Raw genomic sequence first — 17,880 nt, 5'->3', positions numbered from 1 at the left:
TTTTTATTGCCATTGCTTTTATGCAGCTCTGCTGGAATAACATAATCTAACTGTGATGGTTTACTGTTAGTCTGAACAATAACACTGGTTTTAGGCTAGCTCGAATTACATTCACAACCAAATGAATAGATGTTGAAAACAAGACATCACTTGAGTAAACACTCCTTACTAAAAAAAAAAGGGCAACATTGTTACATGATCAACATCACAGTTATCCAATACATACTGAATATGTCCTTATCTCTGAACGGTGGCCACCTCAGAACACTAATATATGAATGTAGTTTGAATACAAAAATCTGGAAGTGAGAGAATCTAAATCAACGGACATCCATGTGTGGCTCCAGATGTGTTGTCCTTTGTAGTAACTAAGCTACCACTGAATATATGTGATGGATCCTGCATGAATCACACCACTTTCCTCTTCTTAACTGTGGCTTGCTTTGCCAGCTGTGGTGTCTGGGGCTGGGTGTGCCTCTTGCCTGGCCTGGCTCTGGCCTTCATCACGCGGACTACCTTGGGTCCGTTTAGGAGGGCAGGTTTGGGCTTGGTGGCTTTTGGGGGCTTGGAGGTGCGGGGGGCTTGTGTGGAGGATGGCCTCTCGCCTGGACAGCTCTTGAAGATGTGGATGTCCTTGACCCTTTGACCCTTCAGCTCTGGCGGGTGAGCGCAGGTGGCTCTGACCTTCAGGTTCACCTTCTCAAGCCACCTTAACAAACACACACACAAGAACAGCAAACGGTAAGGTAAGGTCATAGTGCAAACAAATGCATCAAAATCAACCAGGGACACAGCCAGTTTATTATTCAACACTATTTCTAGGATGGGTTACTATTATTTTGGTCTTTGGTCTATTTATTGACATAATACTATGCATTTAGTTCCATTAACTTGTCTCTTAAGAACTCACACTTGCTCTAGCCAATTTGTAATTCACTGGTTATCTTGGAACAGTCTAATAAATATATGAAATGGGTCCCGTCATTAAGGTCCTATAGTTATTCAAATGCAATACATATTTAGCACAGAGTTGTGCATACCAGATGTTTATTTAGACCTCAGTGGTGTGATCTGAATAAAAGCAAATCAGAACCTTTTCTAATTTACACCACCAGGGGGCAGTCTACACCTGTGGGCTTTGTCAGTATGTGACTCACTTGCGTAGAGGCAGCAGTGGGCAGTCACAGTGAAAAGGGTTCTCCGCCAGGTTTATGACCTCCAGCCCAGTCAGAGGCCTCAGGTCGGGCACCTCCTCCATGTAGTTCCCCTCCAGGAAGAGGCTCTGCAGGCCAGACCCCAGCCCAGACAGAGAGTCCTTAGACATCTAGGAGAGGAAGTGTGGAGAGGAGAGGTTGTTAAAGAGGCACACAGGACTTCCTAAAATGTACTTTTAATAAGACTGATGATCTGTATATGACTTTCTGCACAAAGTAACCCCTTCCAATTACATGATTTACACAATATTTCATGGTTACAGGTGCTGTATTTATCAGTGCTGACTGCCAATATTGTATGTTAAAATGTCCTTGTCATGCCTCTTTGGACTTGCTCCAGCAATTCTGCCCTAGGTCACCTTTTCCATCATGTATCTTAATCTTGTTTGTATCCATAAAGTACTTTACTGTTTTTTTATTAGATGATCATAGCCATCTGTTGGAGCCGCAGCATCAGAGCCAGTGACACTAGGAAACTGAACAGGCTGATAAAGAAGAATGGCTCTGTGCTGGGGACTGTTCTGGAGTCCTTAGAGTTTCTTGTTGAATGAAGGATGTTGCACAAGCTGCTCAACATAATGGACAGATAGCAGAGTGTTTTCAGTTGGAGGCTCCTTCAACTCCACTGTAATAAGAACTTCTACAGGAAGTCAATCCTGCCCACTGCAATAGCAATATATAATGACTCCCCTCTGTGCCGGAAAAGGACGCTTATCCTCTGAGTGGCAATGCACATTCTACTTTTAATTTGCACAGTTAGAGCTGTATCAAATTCTATTTTTTACACACACACACATACAGTGGGGAAAATAAGTATTTGAACCCCTGCCGATTTCACAAGTTTGGCCACTTGCAAAGAAATGTGTGATCTATAATTGTAATGGTAGGTGTATTTTAACCGTGAGAAACAGAATATCAACAAAAAAATCCAGAAAACAGCATTTTATAACATTTATGACTTTAATTGTATTTGATGCAGAAAATAAGTATTTGAACCCCCAAGCAAACAGCAAGAATTCTGGCTTCCAATGACCAGTTATGTGCCCAAGAAGCACACAGATTAGGCCTAACAAGGTACACCTGATCTCAACTGGTGAAGAATCATACTTCACACCTTTAACCTCACCACTATGGGCAAGACCAAAGAGTTGACCAAGGACGTCAGAGATAAGATTGTAGACCTGCACAAGGCTGGAATGGGTTACAAAACCATCGACAAGCAGCTTGGTGAGAAGCAGACAACTATTGGTGCGATTATTCGTAAATGGAAGCAACACCAAACAACTGTCAATCGCTCTAGGTCTGGGGCTCCATGCAAGATATCCCCTCGTGCGGTATCGGTGATCATCCGAAAGGTGCAGAATAACCCCAGAACTACACAGGGGGAGCTTGTGAATGATCTCAAGGCAGCTGGGACCACAGTCACCAAGAAAACCATTGGCAACACACTACGTCGTAATGGTTTGAAGTACTGCAGCACTCGCAAGGTCCCCCTGCTCAAGGAAGCACATGTAAAGGGCCATCTGAAGTTTGCCAATGAACACTTGAATGATTCTAAGGAGGATTGGGGGACAGGATGTGGTCAGATGAGACCAAAATCAAGCTCTTTGGCATCAACTCGACTTGGAGGGGGAAGAATGCTGAATATGACCCCAAGAACACCATCCCCACTGTCAAGCATGGAGGTGGAAACATTATGCTTTGGGGCTGTTTCTCTGCCAAGGGTACAGGACGACTCCACTGCATCGAGGGGACTATGGATGGGGCCATGTAACGTGGAATATTGGGCTTGAACCTCATTCCCTCATTCCCTCCCATTGAAAACGCAACCTTAAGGATTTGGAGAGGATCTGCAAAGAGGAGTGGACCAAAATCCCTCCTGAGATGTGTGTAAACCTGGTGACCAACTACAAGAAAAGTCTGACGTCTGTGCTTGCCAACAAGGGTTATTCCACCAAGTATTAAGTCATGTTTTGCTAGGGGTTAAAATACTTATTTTTTGCATCAAATACAAATTAAGTCATAAATGTTATAAAATGCAGTTTTTCTGGATTTTTTTGTTGATATTCTGTTTCTCACTTTTAAAATACACCTACTATTACAATTATAGATCACACATTTCTTTGCAAGTGGCCAAACTTGCAAAATCGGCAGGGGTTCAAATACTTATTTTCCCCACTGTATATATATGTATATGTAAATATATGTATATGTATATATATTTATTTATATATGTTTTACCTGCCTTGGTATCTGTTTTTGTCTGTTTATGTATGCTTTGTTATTCATGTGAATTACTGCTGCAACACTGCAATTTCCCTTTGGGAATCAAAAAAGTAATCTATCTATATATCTATATATCTATCTATCTATCTCGAACTAACTAACCAACTAAAGGATGACATTCTGGCACCACCTACCTTCTCTAAACCCATGTTGTCAAGATAAAGGTGTTTCAGGGTGACCCCAACTGGCCGGAACGCCTCAGCAGCCACCCAGCGAATGGGATTCCCAGAGAGGCGGAGCTCACCCAGGCTGCTGGCCTTGGATAGGGCATCGCTGGGCACGTCCTTCAGCTTGTTGTTCCCCAGATGGAGAGTGTCGAGGTGAGGTGCGGGGTCAAAAGCCCTCGGAGAGACGCTGCTGATGACGTTTGAGGTGAGGTACAGCCCCCTCAGGTGCTCCGCACTTGCCAAAACCCCGGCCTCCAGCTTCCCAATGGAATTGTTCTCCATGTGCAGTGCCAACAAGCCGGGCAGCAGCTTGAATGCCCCCTTGGGGAACTGGGTGAAGCGGTTCTTCTCCAGGTGGAGGTAAGTGAGCTGTGGCAGGCCCTTGAAGGTGTCGGGACTGAGTGAGCTGAGGTCGTTCTCAGACAGGTAGAGGTAGATGAGGCCCTTCATGCCATTGAAGGCCCCCGTCTCCAGCTCGTGGATCTTGCAGCGCTGCAGGTGGAGGGAAACCACTTCGGGGATGCCAGGGAAACTGTTGCTAGGGAGGTAGTGGAAGTGGTTGCCACGCAAGTCCAGTAGGCGAGTGACTGGGGCAAAGCCGCGAGGGACTTTGGTGTGGCCTCGGTTCTCACAGGAGGAATGGAAGATATCAGCCTGTGAAGGAAAACACCTCAGGTTCTGGCCTCAAGATCAAACCCATTAACATTAACGCATATATCTAGCAAATGACTAGGCTTAAAGCAAATGTATGTAGGAATGAAACACTTTTTGAGGTATATTTTTATATGCGACTCGTTTGAGTATCATCATCATATTCATTTTGATGGTATATGGTTGTGAAGAACAGACCTGTCATACCCTCTAGCCACCCAGGTTATGCACTATGTAGTTATGTGGTCCGAGTCAGACCACCACGCAAAAATGGTAAGAAAAGCTTTCATAACTTATTATATCGCCCCAAGACACCAGTTAGCATGCTAGCAAGCTTTTATCAGTGCCAACTGTGCTGCTGTTGGTATTTGCAAGCCAAAGTTAGAGTTTTTTTGCAAGCCTTTTTGGAGGTTAACTCTAGTTATAGACCAAAACTCCACACTGCTGTTTAAATAAACTGGGAATCATTCAATTGCACCTTTCCAGTCAACGATAATGTGTAATACTGCTCTGTAGGTCATTCTATTCAGGAATATTTTACACATAATGCTGCTACTTTTCAAAACGTTTTTTTTTTGTCTTTCATAATTCTCCACAAAAACAAATCCGACAGCTTGGATCCGACCACCCAGCCATGCTTCTCTCACCTCACAGTGGCAGTCATCTGGACACTTGACCTTGTTTGGGGGTGGAGTGGTGGGCAGGGTAACCCTCTCCTGCTCCTCCAGCTCAGCCTTCAGCATGGCCTCCTGGCTCTGACACCGCAAATTCACCGGCTGCACTGCCTCCAGGTTCTCCCCGGACAGGTGAGGCGGGCCTCCACAGGTGCCACCGAGTCGTACCTTTTCCCGCAGGGCCCACTCCCGCAGCGGCCGCAGGTAGCAGCTGCAGTAGATGGGGTTCCCAGCTAAGTTGATGCGTGTTAGCTTTGGGGAGCCGGCAGCCAGCGGCTGCAGGACGCGCAGCTGGTTGTGGCTCAGGTCCAGGTGAGTGAGGCTCTTGGTGGGGAGCACAGCAGTGTTGGAGAAGTCCTGCAAGGACATGTGGTCCAGGAGGAGGTGGGTGAGCTTGGACATGGAGACAGCGTCCTCACCCAGGTAGGTCATGGGGTTGTAGCTCAGATCCAAACGTGTCACCTCTGGAAGTCTAAGAGGGAAGGACAAAAAGTATATTGAAATGTGAATGTGTTGTAGAAGGACAGTTTTAGCCTTCAGGTAAATATTCCCTTGATAACACTCATCTCACATCCATTTGAACTGCAGGTGATCTTGCTCATAAATTCATAGGGCCTCTAAAATGTTTACACTTTAGTACCTCTTCGTCACAGTTTGGCCCCTAACAGATTTTTTTCGCCTACATTATGTATTGTACAACCTGCATTTCGACCGAATGTAAATGACTAGTCAAGATCACCTGGTCATAGTTTCGGTTGGGAAAAACTGGAGCTCATTGTGGTCCAAGCTGAGTCTTGTGAGAGTGAAGAGGCCAGCGAAAGCCTCGAGGGCCAGGTTATTGAGAGAGTTGTGACTAAGGCGCAGCCACTTGATGTTTTGTAGGCCCTGGAAGACCATATTGGGCAGGTACACCAGCTGGTTGTGGGTGAGGGAGAGCAGGTTGAGGAAGCCAAGCTGAGAGAAAGCCCCCGGCTTGATCTCCTCCACCCTGTTTCGGTCAATAAGAAGCTGCTTCAGGGAGGACAGTCCATCGAAAGACTCCTGATATGGACCAAAGAGAGTTAAGATATGAGGTGAATTTCATGCTACATGGTCTGACAACAAGGCACATAACAATGTATCACATTGATTAAATGTATTATGTACGACTGTATTACATGTATAATAACTTGTTTGTAAACAACAGGGCAAAAGCCACCTGAAAGAGAATTTCAATGTTGTTGTTGGCCAGGTTCAGAAAGACGAGCCGACCCAGGCCACGAAATGCGCCCTCGCGCACCGTGCGGATGTTGCTGCGCTGCATGGACAGGTGGGTAAGGTATGGCGTGTGTTTGAAGGCATTAGTAGGAAGCTCCTGGATGTCGTTCCCTCTCAGGTCTAACTTCACCGTGATCTGAATGGAAACAGAGTTGCTTCTTGTCTTATGTACGAACCAAACACCTCAGAAATTACGCCATGTTTAAATTATACCAATTGTGTTAGAATCAATAAGTACTTCATGACGAGGTTTATTTTAAAAGCAATACAAACAGAACTTTTCGTGCTGTCAAATAATGTGCACCATTTTGAGTGCCATCTCACCTCATCAATAGTCGGGGGAACCGCCGTTAAATTCTTGTTGACGCACGCAACCGTGAGTTGTACTGTGTCACATACGCACAATTTTGGACATTTGGCTGAATGCGCCCCAGGAATCCCAAGTATTAACAACGCCATTACTGGCCAGAAGGAGACGTACGATTTAAACATCTGTATAGGAGAAGAGCAATATTTGTAAAGTTAAACAAACAACTCCTAAATCTGTCTGTCTTGAAGTAAAGTAGCAGAGGTGACAATATTTTCATAGTAATTAAAGAAATGCGTGATTTTTCCGAATCATTACCTTAATCCTGTAATCTAGACATATTTTTGGATTAGCCTCATTTTTTAGCCTTCTCAAAATTCTGGTATGCGTGGGCACACTACACGGTACTGTCCTAGCGGTAGAATCGATATAAGACTACGATTTTACACAAATGTCCCAATGCAATACCTAAAATGCACAAACAAGTAATGTCTTTCATGGGTTAGATACATCACTGACCCGTGTCGGTCATATCAGACCCACAGTTTGTTAAGCAGAATGTATGAAGTAAGAGTTCTCTTCGCGCAAAGACCATGCGCATGAAAAATTCCCAATAGGCTACACAGAAATAAGACCCAATCTCACTTCAAAATTAAAGTAAACAGCAGAGCACCTATTTGAAATAGGTTAAACAGTAGGGACGGTAGTAGGCCTATACATTTTGCACACTTGGAACACGTAAACAACTTACACTTGTATAATCAGATGTTTGCGGTAGCTGTCCAGTGGCACGGTTTGTAAGTGCATCCATCAAAGTGAGTAATCCAAATTACACAGGAGAAAGAAATGAACAGCTACCACGTCAGTTAAAAAAAAAGATAAAACAACCCAACATTATAATAAAAATATTCAGACACCTAAATCATGAACACAGAAAATCTTGACTCGGATAGGACAAAATATGGTTATGAACCCAAGAAAGGAACTCACGCAAAAGAAATGGAAGCCCAAAGAATTTTTAGTCGGCAAGGTATGTGTGCGGTGTCCCCCAGGGGAGCTCACTTCAGACCACAGTTTAGCTGGCAACGTCGGCTTTGCACAAAGGCGCGCAGTGTTTTCACACTGGGCACTGACTCGCGGCTGCGGACTGTCTCTTATAAATAAACCATAGAACACAGTATGTTGTAGCCACTGGGGGTTACACTCTGAACTGAAAACTATTTTTCCTGTTGCACATTTCTATAGCGTGACCACGCAAAACCGCAAAATATATAGCGTAGTTACAAACACCTGGTTTACTCAAGAATTTCCCCGCAGGAAACTTTCTTACAAAAAAAGTTGTCCCCAACAAAACTATCTACCGAGCCTGAAATCGTTGTGAATTTAGTTTCGTTAATATAGCCTCCTCAGTCACAAACTCTTGATCCGCTTACAGCCGTATGTTCTCTCACATTGTCTGGTCTGTACAACAGTCCTCCCTTAGCTGTTCCCCATCTAGAATAAACTTCTTTTATCCCCCATTCAGGCCGACCAACGCTCGCTAGCTCCATTCCTATGCGCGTTCAAAGTGCTATAGAATTCTGTGTCTCAGCTTAAGAAAACAGTACCATACAATGTCGACTCCAGACAAGTGAAAATATGCTGTACACATTACATATGAACCATGAAACAACCAAAAAGTTCTACAACCATGTCATGAGTGTACAAATCTTAACGGGTTTGCAACCGGCAACATGTAATTGGCAACTACCAGCATGAAGAGGAAATCTACATTACATAAAAACATTCAAAGGGATTCTTCATCTACAAATCAAGGGGATTCTTTTTCACATTGAAGATATGAAACAATACTTTAAAATGTAAACGCACTTGTATCCATTTAATTGAGTGGCACTGAGCATGTTAAAGTCGATACAAACCACAAACATGAACCAGTTCAATACAAATATATCATGGTCATAGCTTGATAATGTGCACAAGACAAACTTATACCTAAACTCTCTTATACCTGATCCTTCTTGTAAGGTGAGTTAAATGTTATCAAGGCATGCATCAGCAACCTTGCTTTAATTTCTTTCCCTACTTCAGTCACCTGAGTATATATTTTGTTATTGTCAAATGCTTTCTAAAATGCATATGTACACTCACATAATTATTTTCACAAATTAAAATCAATTTAAAAAACAAATAGAATTGAAATTGGAATGTGTAAAGCAGTGCTGCACAATAGAAAAACACGCAAAATGGTTAGTAGTCACCTTTGTTATGTTTTCTTCCCTGTTCACCTTATGTCTATTGTTTCACTTTTTATTATTTTTTCCCCTTTAACTATAAAAATATACATTAACATGTAAAATAAAAACAAAATGACCTCCATTTTTGATTACACCCAAAACTCCCCTCGTCCTGATCTACACTTCATATATAAACGAGGCACTCAGTCGCATATCTTAAGTCGTATTATTCAGTCTTTTTTCAAATCTACATAAACAGATGTATGGTCCTCAAGGTGACCTGTATTTGAGTTTGCGATCAAAGACACTGTGATAAAGTAGAGCGCTGTGAGCTGAAAAGGCTAGCCGCATGTTCTTTGTGTTACACACACAAGATGCATGTGCTGTGTGGATATATGTGAGTGGTTTTCACCTCTGGGCATGGGAGGATGTGGGTTCGGTTGCAAAAACAAGTCTTACTAAACTCATCACTACAGTTAAAATGCTACGTTTCTACAAAATAAACCACGGGGGAATCTCAAAGAGCTATCAAAGTACATTTGTTGCGTTTCAGCAGCCTTTTCTGAGATCGGCAGTCCAATGGTTGCCAGGCTCCTCCATGAAGCTTCCATGCTCTGGTCTCTTAAGCAGCAGTCCTTCTGTCCAGTACGGCCTGTAGGGTCTCACGGGCACTGCTACAGCTGGTTAAGGCTTTGCCACTTCTGTGGGATCACACACATTTTAACACTGGCTTCACTGTAGCGACACAATGGTAAACTATGTGATCCTTGACTACTAAAGCCTTTATGTCATGCAGGGCAAGCTTAAAGAGGTAGTAAGGAAATTGTATCTAAAAGTAGCAAGCACTAGCAACATCACAACTGGTACTGATAAAAGCTGATTTATGTATTTTGCACAATGTATTCTGCAATGTTGTGCTGTTAAAGCCATTTCGAACAAAGGTAATAACACAAAAAATATTTCATTATTACATTTGAAAAGTGTATTTTGGTTCACAGTGTGAAGTGGTGTATACAAGAACTGTGTTTGGGTGAATTTGCCCATAGATTAAAAACGTAGGGAGCCATATGTCATTCAGACAAATACATTTGCTTTCAAGTATTGACAGCTGTTCACCTTTTCATTTCATGATTGCATCAACATCAATTACACTTCACACTGTGAACCAAGATACACTTTTCAAATGTAATAATGAAATATTTTTTGTGTTATTACTAGTGCTGTCAGTTTAACGCGTTATTAACGGCGTTAACGCAAACCCATTTTAACGCCGTACATTTTTTTTATCGCGAGATTAACGCGATTTTTTTTTTTTTTTTAGATTAACATTCTTTTTGGCCTCGCAAACTGTGTAGTAGGCTAACGTTACGGTTTGAGTGAATGGTGAGCGCGATACGGCGAAATGGATGAAAGAAAGCTTCTGAATGGAAAGTTTACTTTTAAAAGTTGTGTTGTGCAAAAGAAGCGAGCTTCACTGTTGTCTGAAAATGTCAACAGGCAGCTGGCTGAAAGCAAAGAAGTAGTAGGCTTACCTTTTATTGGTAACCTAACTGTTACGGTTCATTGTTTCTTAAATAAGAGGCCTGACTGCTATGTTCCGAGCAAACTTGAAAAAAATAAAATATTAAGCCATGGTTTAACTGCACTATAGGCTGAGTCCTTGTTTACCTGAAATGTGCACTTTATAATTTTATTTTGTACATTGTTTGGCAATATTGGTTTTCAATAAAATAAAACATTTGCATAAAGCAAGCCAATCAACTTTTCCATGTTGATAAGGGCATTCAAATAAAAATTAAATGATGGAATAAATAAACGAAGGGACATTTAGAATAGATAAAACTTTGCGATTAATCGCGATTAATTTTGAGTTAACTATGACATAAATGCGATTAATCGCGATTAAATATTTTAATCGTTTGACAGCACTAGTTATTACCTTTGTTCGAAATGGCTTTAACAGCACAACATTGCAGAATACATTGTGCAAAATACATAAATCAGCTTTTATCAGTACCATTACGTGAAGTAATCGAGTCCCCTTACTTTGACACAAAGGCCTGAAGCACATCTGCATGGTCCAGAGGGAAGTACTCCTGCTCCACAGAATGCGACAGCGCCAACAGGTGACCAGGCATCACACTCACCCTCTGAGCCCTGCCCTCTCCCTACAAGCATAAAGCCGCATGGATGAAGAATGCAAAGGCACTAAAATCTACATGCATATCCCATGCATATCCACACTCAATAGTATGGAAAACAATGTGTGTTACGTAGGTATTGACAAGGTATACAAGTACGTTTTAAATAGGTATTTGAAATTACCTTCACTAAAATCTAGTTTGGGACTGATAGGGATGGTTCCATTATATTGTCAATTGCAATACTACAGTAATATTAGGGTGTCATTTATCTCTTTGCAGATGGTTCTGCATAAGGATCTATACACCTATATGGAGAGATATATCTAATTATTTACAAATCTCCCATATCTGATCAGTTGAATTACATTTCGTCAGTTACATCGGTAATATTTTGTGCATCCAGTAGTCCAGAATAACACTAAAGGCCACGTACCTTCAACAACCCCAACATCACCATAAGAGAGGAGAGGAAGCTGTAGGACTGAAAGCAGGAACCTGATAGAGCCTTCTTCAAAAGCGCATCTGTTGGGCAACACCGAGATTGTAATTAGCATATTCTTTATAGCATGAAAAATAACAGCATTTTGTTTTTCCATTAAGAAATCAATGTTTTATATAATCCAGACCCATCCCAAAAGGAGGAGCAAGTTGTAGCTATGTTCTCCAATACTAAACCCAATGCAAAATGCAGCAATCAGTAGACAGAAAACACAAGCTCCTGTTAACACAGTGTTTTAATATCCCAAAAATATTTTGGATGCCATTGCTATGCATCTTGTAAATACTGCTGTACCGCTGTGGCCCTCTTACCTGTGGTTTCCAAGACTGCTTTCTTCACTTCAGGTTCCTCTTTATACACAGAGCAAATCTTCAGAAAAGCATCAGCAGTCTTGCTATGATCGGAGTAATCCACCTTACAGCGAGAGAACATAATCTCATGACGATCCTGCATTCACTGAATTCTACTATCCACAAGACAAACTGATGATGAACTTTTGTTTTATTCCCAGTGACAGCACAACACCCATCTTTTACCTGCTGCTCTATGAGAAGTGTCCTTTTGGCTCCAAGATCCAGAAGCTTCTCTGCTGTGGGTGAAGAGAGGAAGGCCTGGAGTTCTGGACAACAGGTGGGTGACACCTATGGTAAAGGAGGACCAGAGATGGTCAAATGGCAGTTTAGTCTGCTGGAGAAAAACACAATAATTACACATACCTGTACCTTGCTTTTGGTCATGTTGATATGATGACTTACATGAAAATACTGATTAACTGAAAGAGGGAAGTGCTTTTGGATTCCATGGGCCTGTTAAGTGCTTACCGGGTCTGGCTTCACAGGGCTTCCATTAGCGCTTGATTCACCCAGACCACTCTCCTCCAACTCCTCTTCGCCACTCTGTTCCCCTATTTCTTCTTCTTCGTCATCATCTTCATCCTCATCTTCTTCTTCATCGACATCATCATCTTCTTCATCTGGCTCACCTTCATCATCGCTATAAAGAGTGAGTTTAATTACACTTTCACATACCAATGCATATATTATACACACATGTAGACATACATCTGTACAGAAATCACCATAAGACACTCAGGACATGTTTCAGAGAGATTAGAAGTTTTACCTGAGTGAGCCCAACATGTCTGCCATGTTCATGCTCTCCACAGCCTCTTTAACTGCTTCGCAGCCTTCTTCACCAAAGCAGTTACCTACACACACACACACACACACACACACACACACACAAAATATGTTCTACTAACTGCCTACGAAACAAACTCACAATTAACTACCAACTGCAAGGACACATAGCAATTAAATTAATCAATAATCATTATGCTAATGATTTTGAAATGTTTGTACTGGCTTATGGCCATGCAGTACCGTTCAAATCCAACTTCTCCAGGTGGGTTTTGTCTTTCACACATCTGGCTACTACCAGCGCCGCAGCCTCTGACAGTTCACCAAAGGACAGGTTCAGCTCCTGGGCAACAAAGTCACACAAGGGCACAAGCAGGTTGACATCACAAAACTATTGCAGTATGCATGTCAGATTTGTATGTTTCTCTAAAATCCCTGTCAAATAACCAAAAAAATAATTTTTTTTTTTTACTTCTGCTGGAATATGCGCAAAAACATATAGAACCATAGTGAAGAACTGTTTTGGTCCCTTGAGGTGATTCTCTAAGGTCTTGGGTGTGCTATAACCATAATAGTCACTTCATTCATATAAACAAATAAACAAAACATTTATGACCCTATCATTGTAGTATCATAAGGTATCAATGTGAGTGCTAATGGCCTTGAACCATGCATATGCAGAGGGGGGACTGTTTCCATCCCTGTCCAAAGCCTTTTCACAAGGGAATGTAAATGCAAACATAGATGTTGACGCAAATTACACTCCATAACTGTCTAATCAAAATTGGGAACTGAAACCATTAAAGCAGTAATACAGAGTTCTGTTCCAAAACAAGTAAGCTAACTACCTAAAAGGCATGCAAAAACCTTGCAAACACCACCAACAGCCCAGCTGACACTGATAGAAGCTTGCCAACACACTAGCTGATGTCTTTTGGCAGTTTAGCTGGCAATGTCATGCGTGTGAAAGCTTTTCATCCATTTTCGCAGGGTGTACCAGCCCGTTCTACACAGAACTACATAGGGCATATCCTGGATGGCTAGTGGGAAAGACACAGGTGTTTATCTGTCCTGTACATGACCATAAGCTATCAAAATGAATTTTAGGATGGTACCAAAACTAGTTGCCTATAAAACCATATCTCAAAAAGTGTCAAATTGTTGCATAGTGTTACTTTAAATTAACGTGTTCAAGAAGGCCAAAGGGGGGGTGGGAGGTGCCTGTGCGGCTTAATATTAACGAGTTCATATTCACACATATTAACACGAGTTCATCACATGCTAGCAGTTGCCAAGTTGTTAAGATGGTTCCCAAATGGCACCAGTAGGCTCGTATTACGCAAATGAATACCTTATGCCTACTCTCTCTTGTTGATCCAATGCTCAGCTAAACAGGCTTTAACACCTTTTCGGTTCTGTTCAGAACATTTCACGTATTTTAGGTAATTAATAAGGTAGGTATTAATTAGGTAATTTAAGTAATTAGGTAACAGTAATTGTATTTATCAGTGCATTAATTGGAAGGAAAAGCTTTAAAGATTTGTGAGGGTTAGTGTGGTAATGTGGTATGAAGATTGGCTTTGAGATTCTCATTTGTCTCAGCTTCGGCGACAATACCATGGACTCAAGGGGCTAAAGACACACTGGGAAATGTTACATGACCAAGACAAGTTTCTGACCTTGACAATGGGCAGTCCATCCCTCAGTGCAGCACCGATGGCGATAGCTCCTTCAGACCGCACCAGGCAATCACCAAAGTTTATTATTTCGACGTTGCGGAGGTTCCTGAGGGCCTGAGCACATGGCACAAGGTATGACATGAAAATGGTTGTATAGCCTAATACAGTTTTAGAAAAGGTCACCCCTTAAAGATTGGGGCCCTATTTTTAATTTTGTGAATATGTGCTTGAGAATGCAATTATCATTTGTTAAGTATGGCTGGTAAATGCCCACATATATGACTGACTTCACTGTAGACCCTCACCTGAGCCATTGACAGTGCCCCTCTCTTGGTGAAGGTGTTGTCATTGAAGTTCAGTACTCGGATATTAGGGTTCTGCAGCATGGCTTCAGCCAAAGCGGTTATGCCTTTGTGGTTGATCCCATTTTGTGGCATATGGACTTCCTCTAGACTGCCCATCAACTGAGACAGACGGTTATAACAAGGAAGAGAGCGAGAAAGAGGGAGAGAGAAAGGATGACAAATTAGGGAGGAACCTTATTCCATCCTGCACATCAGCAGTATGTTTTTGTTGCATCCTAAACTGTTGCATTCAAAAAGGTCCATCAGACAGCAGACAGTGTACCTGGAAAGCCTTGGCCAGTGCCTTGGCGCCTTCATTCTCCAAACGGTTCCTGCCTGCAATGAACATCTTCAGACTCAGGGGGGCGCCTGTGGCACTGGACTTCTTATGGCACTTAATCAGTGCATCTGCTAAGATCTGTAGAAAGACCATAGTTATTGTTGACAACATCTACAAAAACAAACACTTAACACAAATGGTTTAATCAAACACACTTAAACAAATGCACTAGTAGAAATCCTGCGTTTACATAAGAGACACTTCAGACGCTGTATTTTACAACCCATATTAAGAATGATTCATGCACTTATCATAACAGGCATCAGACATGGCCCAAACTCATAGTAAGTCATGTAGCTTTAGTATAAGTCTATCCAGGTCTCCTGGATTTTGCACAAAACATCTCCTGGAGAGGAGTAGTGTAAAATTCTGTAAAAATGTCAAGTGTTCTTGAATTCTACACACACATGCATCTCCAGTTAAATTTCAAGTGCATAATCCTGCAGAAAACTTCAAACTTTTTCACCATATGTGCAAAATAGACGCTGCTGTTGGGGCTCAAGCAGTTCTGTATAAATAGAGTCCCCCCACCCCACCCCACCCCACCCCCAAAGACGTGGTGTTGATGTCTCACCTTGCCTCCTCCAATACCCATGCCACAGTTATTGAGTTTCAGTTTGCGAAGGGTGTAACAGACTGGACTCTTCAGAAGGGTTTCAATGCCCTTTACCCCGTCTGGCCCAAAGGCATTGTCACTCAGGTCCAGTTCAGTAAGTCTGGCTCCTGATGTCATCAAGGCACTGCCTAACGATCTCTATGAAGGAGAGAAAATCGACGCCATGAGTGGAACAGGTGAGAACTCCTAATCACCCATTTCTCACCAGTTAATATTGGACTGAAGACTACCACATTATGGACTCACCAGGGCAGCAGGGATTTCAGACCGGAGGCGCCCTGTGAACATGTCACTCCAGTTACATTTCTGAATGAGAAAGGAAGAAGAATTTTAATTGAAAAGCTATTTGAAGTATTAGTATGATAATATAAACAGGAGGTACAATCATGTCCAGATGACCCAGGGACATGCTCCAATTGTTTATATCAGTAGTAATCAGTAACATAATAGAATGTATAGAGTTTGCATGAAGAAGGTACCTGCAATTCACTTTTGCTCTCCAGAGCCTTAGCAATTGCTTGTGCTGCCTCAACCCCAATAGTATTTCCTTCAAGCCTCAGAGCTCGCAGTCCCTGGAACTCCTCTATGGCACGCACGATTTTAGCAACTGTTGAGGAAAACATGCTGCTCTGTGACAACAATAACCCCATGCCTACAAAGGTGAAGTGCTTCACATGTTGCTACACATTTAGATGTATTGCTATTTACATGACTATGAGGAATGAGACTCAGCAAGTACAGAAAAAACAAATCACAAGATTCTACACTTAGGCTACTTTATTCTGCAAACAAATACAGCTGCATTTCTCTTACCAGATTCCGCATTGTCCAATTTCAGGCCTTGTCCCTTATAGCTTAACTCTCCATCACCCACATGCGTTCTGGCCAGTGCCTCTGTCAGCTCGTTGATGTCTTCCGACGCCATTTGGTCAGCAATCTGTCACACACGAGAGTCAAAAGGGATTCATAAAAATGTAACTCGCTGTTAAGTGGCTAGACAACTGAGCCAAGTATCGCTAATCCCAGATAATTAATTAATAGATAGATAATCAGTACCAGGGCACGTCAGTAATACGTTAAGCATAGACCAATAGCAAAATAACAAGTGATTAGGTTAACTAATGCAATTTAGCCATAAGTTTTTATCAGATGTTACAACATCTGGACCCATTAGCTTAACGTTACCCGCTAGTAAAAAGCTTCAGTATTTAGTCATACAGTGACAACCACGTTAGCTGTACCTAGAGGTTAGTCTGTGATTGCATAACTTAACGGTAACTGCTGGCAAATCGTTTAGTCAATTGATACTGCGACGGACAGATAACAATAAAATGAATACCAATATTACGATAGGTTAACAGTAAAACTTTAGTTAGTTTACTGTGTCTGCTTAACGTTAGCTAGCTACCCAGCCAGCTAGATAAAAATCGATATCAGCAACGCTAGCTGACATTAGGAACCGGCTAGGTAGCAAGCTAGCGCGGAAGGGAACTAACATTAACCTGTAACGTTACAATTGACAACTTTAACGACATAATTAACAGAGCGACAAATAAATGACATCGCATGGCTCTCCTATAACTTGATACTGTTCCGACATAACTAACCGCACTAAATAACATTATTTAGGACCAGTCAAACTCACCGGTTACCAAGATTGGTTTTGTTTAAAAACGACACAGTTCTCAGACCTCGGCTTCCTCCCGCGCGTTCTCGCAACAGGTTGAAAACTTCAGCAGCGTGAACCATGGTGCTCACGTAGAAATTGGGAGGAGCTTGTGCTTGAGATGGCCTCATGATTTTGTTGGCAAAGACAAATCTTTCTGGTTTTCTATGGTTCGAGCATTGAGTTTGAATAAGTGACATTTTTTAAATAATTAATAACAATAAGTTTGGCCTTGTACCAGCCAAGGCAGCATTAATTGTGTTTTAACTAATTACATTAATTTGATTAATGAGTAGGCCTATTTGAGAGTAAGAACATGAGTGAAGTGTGTCATTGTGTTTCTGTTTTTCCCAGCATACTAACCGAACCAAAATTACTTTTCAAGATGTAGGTCTCAGCATTGCCTCAGACCTACATTTTGTTCATAGAATTAGAAACTCATTCTAATGCAGACCTACTGTAATTGGCTAAAACATGTTAGTATGTGTACATAGAATAGAATATATTTATTTGTCATTGCACAAGTACAACGAAATTAAGGTAGCAGCTCTCAGACACATGCTACATGCTTTTGTACACGTGTTTTCAAGTGTTATTTATATACTATAGTTAGAATGTATACATTTATCAGGTGAACCAGGGAGAGCTCTCATTGTGGGTTGG

At 41.9% G+C, this 17,880-nt stretch overlaps 2 protein-coding genes across 3 annotated transcripts; both read right to left on the bottom strand.

Moving 5' to 3' along the window:
- Nucleotides 1–14: 14 nt before the first annotated feature.
- chadlb (chondroadherin-like b) lies at nt 15–8,313 on the bottom strand. Of its 2 annotated transcripts, XM_031560866.2 has the most exons (9): nt 7,547–8,313; nt 7,308–7,334; nt 6,574–6,741; nt 6,191–6,385; nt 5,732–6,033; nt 4,966–5,464; nt 3,635–4,321; nt 1,158–1,324; nt 15–709 (listed from the first exon to the last, which is right to left on the bottom strand). In XM_031560866.2, the coding sequence occupies exons 3-9, from the start codon at nt 6,739–6,741 to the stop codon at nt 409–411; spliced, it is 2,319 nt and encodes a 772-aa protein (XP_031416726.1). In that variant the 5' UTR covers nt 7,308–7,334; nt 7,547–8,313; the 3' UTR covers nt 15–408. The 2 variants fall into 2 exon arrangements, with proteins under 2 accessions (XP_031416726.1, XP_012669936.2); XM_012814482.3 differs by having other exon boundaries at nt 7,308–8,313.
- Nucleotides 8,314–8,407: 94 nt separating this feature from the next.
- On the bottom strand, nt 8,408–17,307 carry rangap1b (Ran GTPase activating protein 1b). The gene is made up of 16 exons (XM_012814661.3): nt 17,197–17,307; nt 16,365–16,488; nt 16,031–16,158; nt 15,798–15,857; nt 15,510–15,689; nt 14,879–15,013; nt 14,557–14,715; nt 14,252–14,365; nt 12,816–12,915; nt 12,556–12,640; nt 12,255–12,426; nt 11,970–12,074; nt 11,745–11,847; nt 11,368–11,456; nt 10,837–10,958; nt 8,408–9,491 (listed from the first exon to the last, which is right to left on the bottom strand). The coding sequence occupies exons 2-16, from the start codon at nt 16,474–16,476 to the stop codon at nt 9,413–9,415; spliced, it is 1,743 nt and encodes a 580-aa protein (XP_012670115.2). The 5' UTR covers nt 16,477–16,488; nt 17,197–17,307; the 3' UTR covers nt 8,408–9,412.
- Nucleotides 17,308–17,880: the final 573 nt, after the last annotated feature.

Source organism: Clupea harengus, chromosome 23 (assembly GCF_900700415.2).
Source record: "Clupea harengus chromosome 23, Ch_v2.0.2, whole genome shotgun sequence".
NCBI classification, from domain to species: domain Eukaryota; kingdom Metazoa; phylum Chordata; class Actinopteri; order Clupeiformes; family Clupeidae; genus Clupea; species Clupea harengus.
Note: the sequence above shows the minus strand (reverse complement) of the source record. Positions and strands in the feature narration are given on the sequence as shown.

Bases quoted from the DNA above. Each gene is read 5' to 3' on its own strand.
- chadlb (XM_012814482.3), bottom strand. From the start codon at position 7,367: ATGGATGCACTTACAAACCGTGCCACTGGACAGCTACCGCAAACATCT. The intron at 6,742-7,307 runs GTAAGTTGTTTA...TCTCCTATACAG, and splicing joins AAACATCTGATTATACAAGT to ATGTTTAAATCGTACGTCTC. The intron at 6,386-6,573 runs GTGAGATGGCAC...GTTTCCATTCAG, and splicing joins TTCCCCCGACTATTGATGAG to ATCACGGTGAAGTTAGACCT.
- rangap1b (XM_012814661.3), bottom strand. From the start codon at position 16,476: ATGGCGTCGGAAGACATCAACGAGCTGACAGAGGCACTGGCCAGAACG. The intron at 11,848-11,969 runs GTAAAAGATGGG...TCTCGCTGTAAG, and splicing joins CACTTCTCATAGAGCAGCAG to GTGGATTACTCCGATCATAG. The intron at 10,959-11,367 runs GTACGTGGCCTT...TTATGCTTGTAG, and splicing joins TGATGTTGGGGTTGTTGAAG to GGAGAGGGCAGGGCTCAGAG.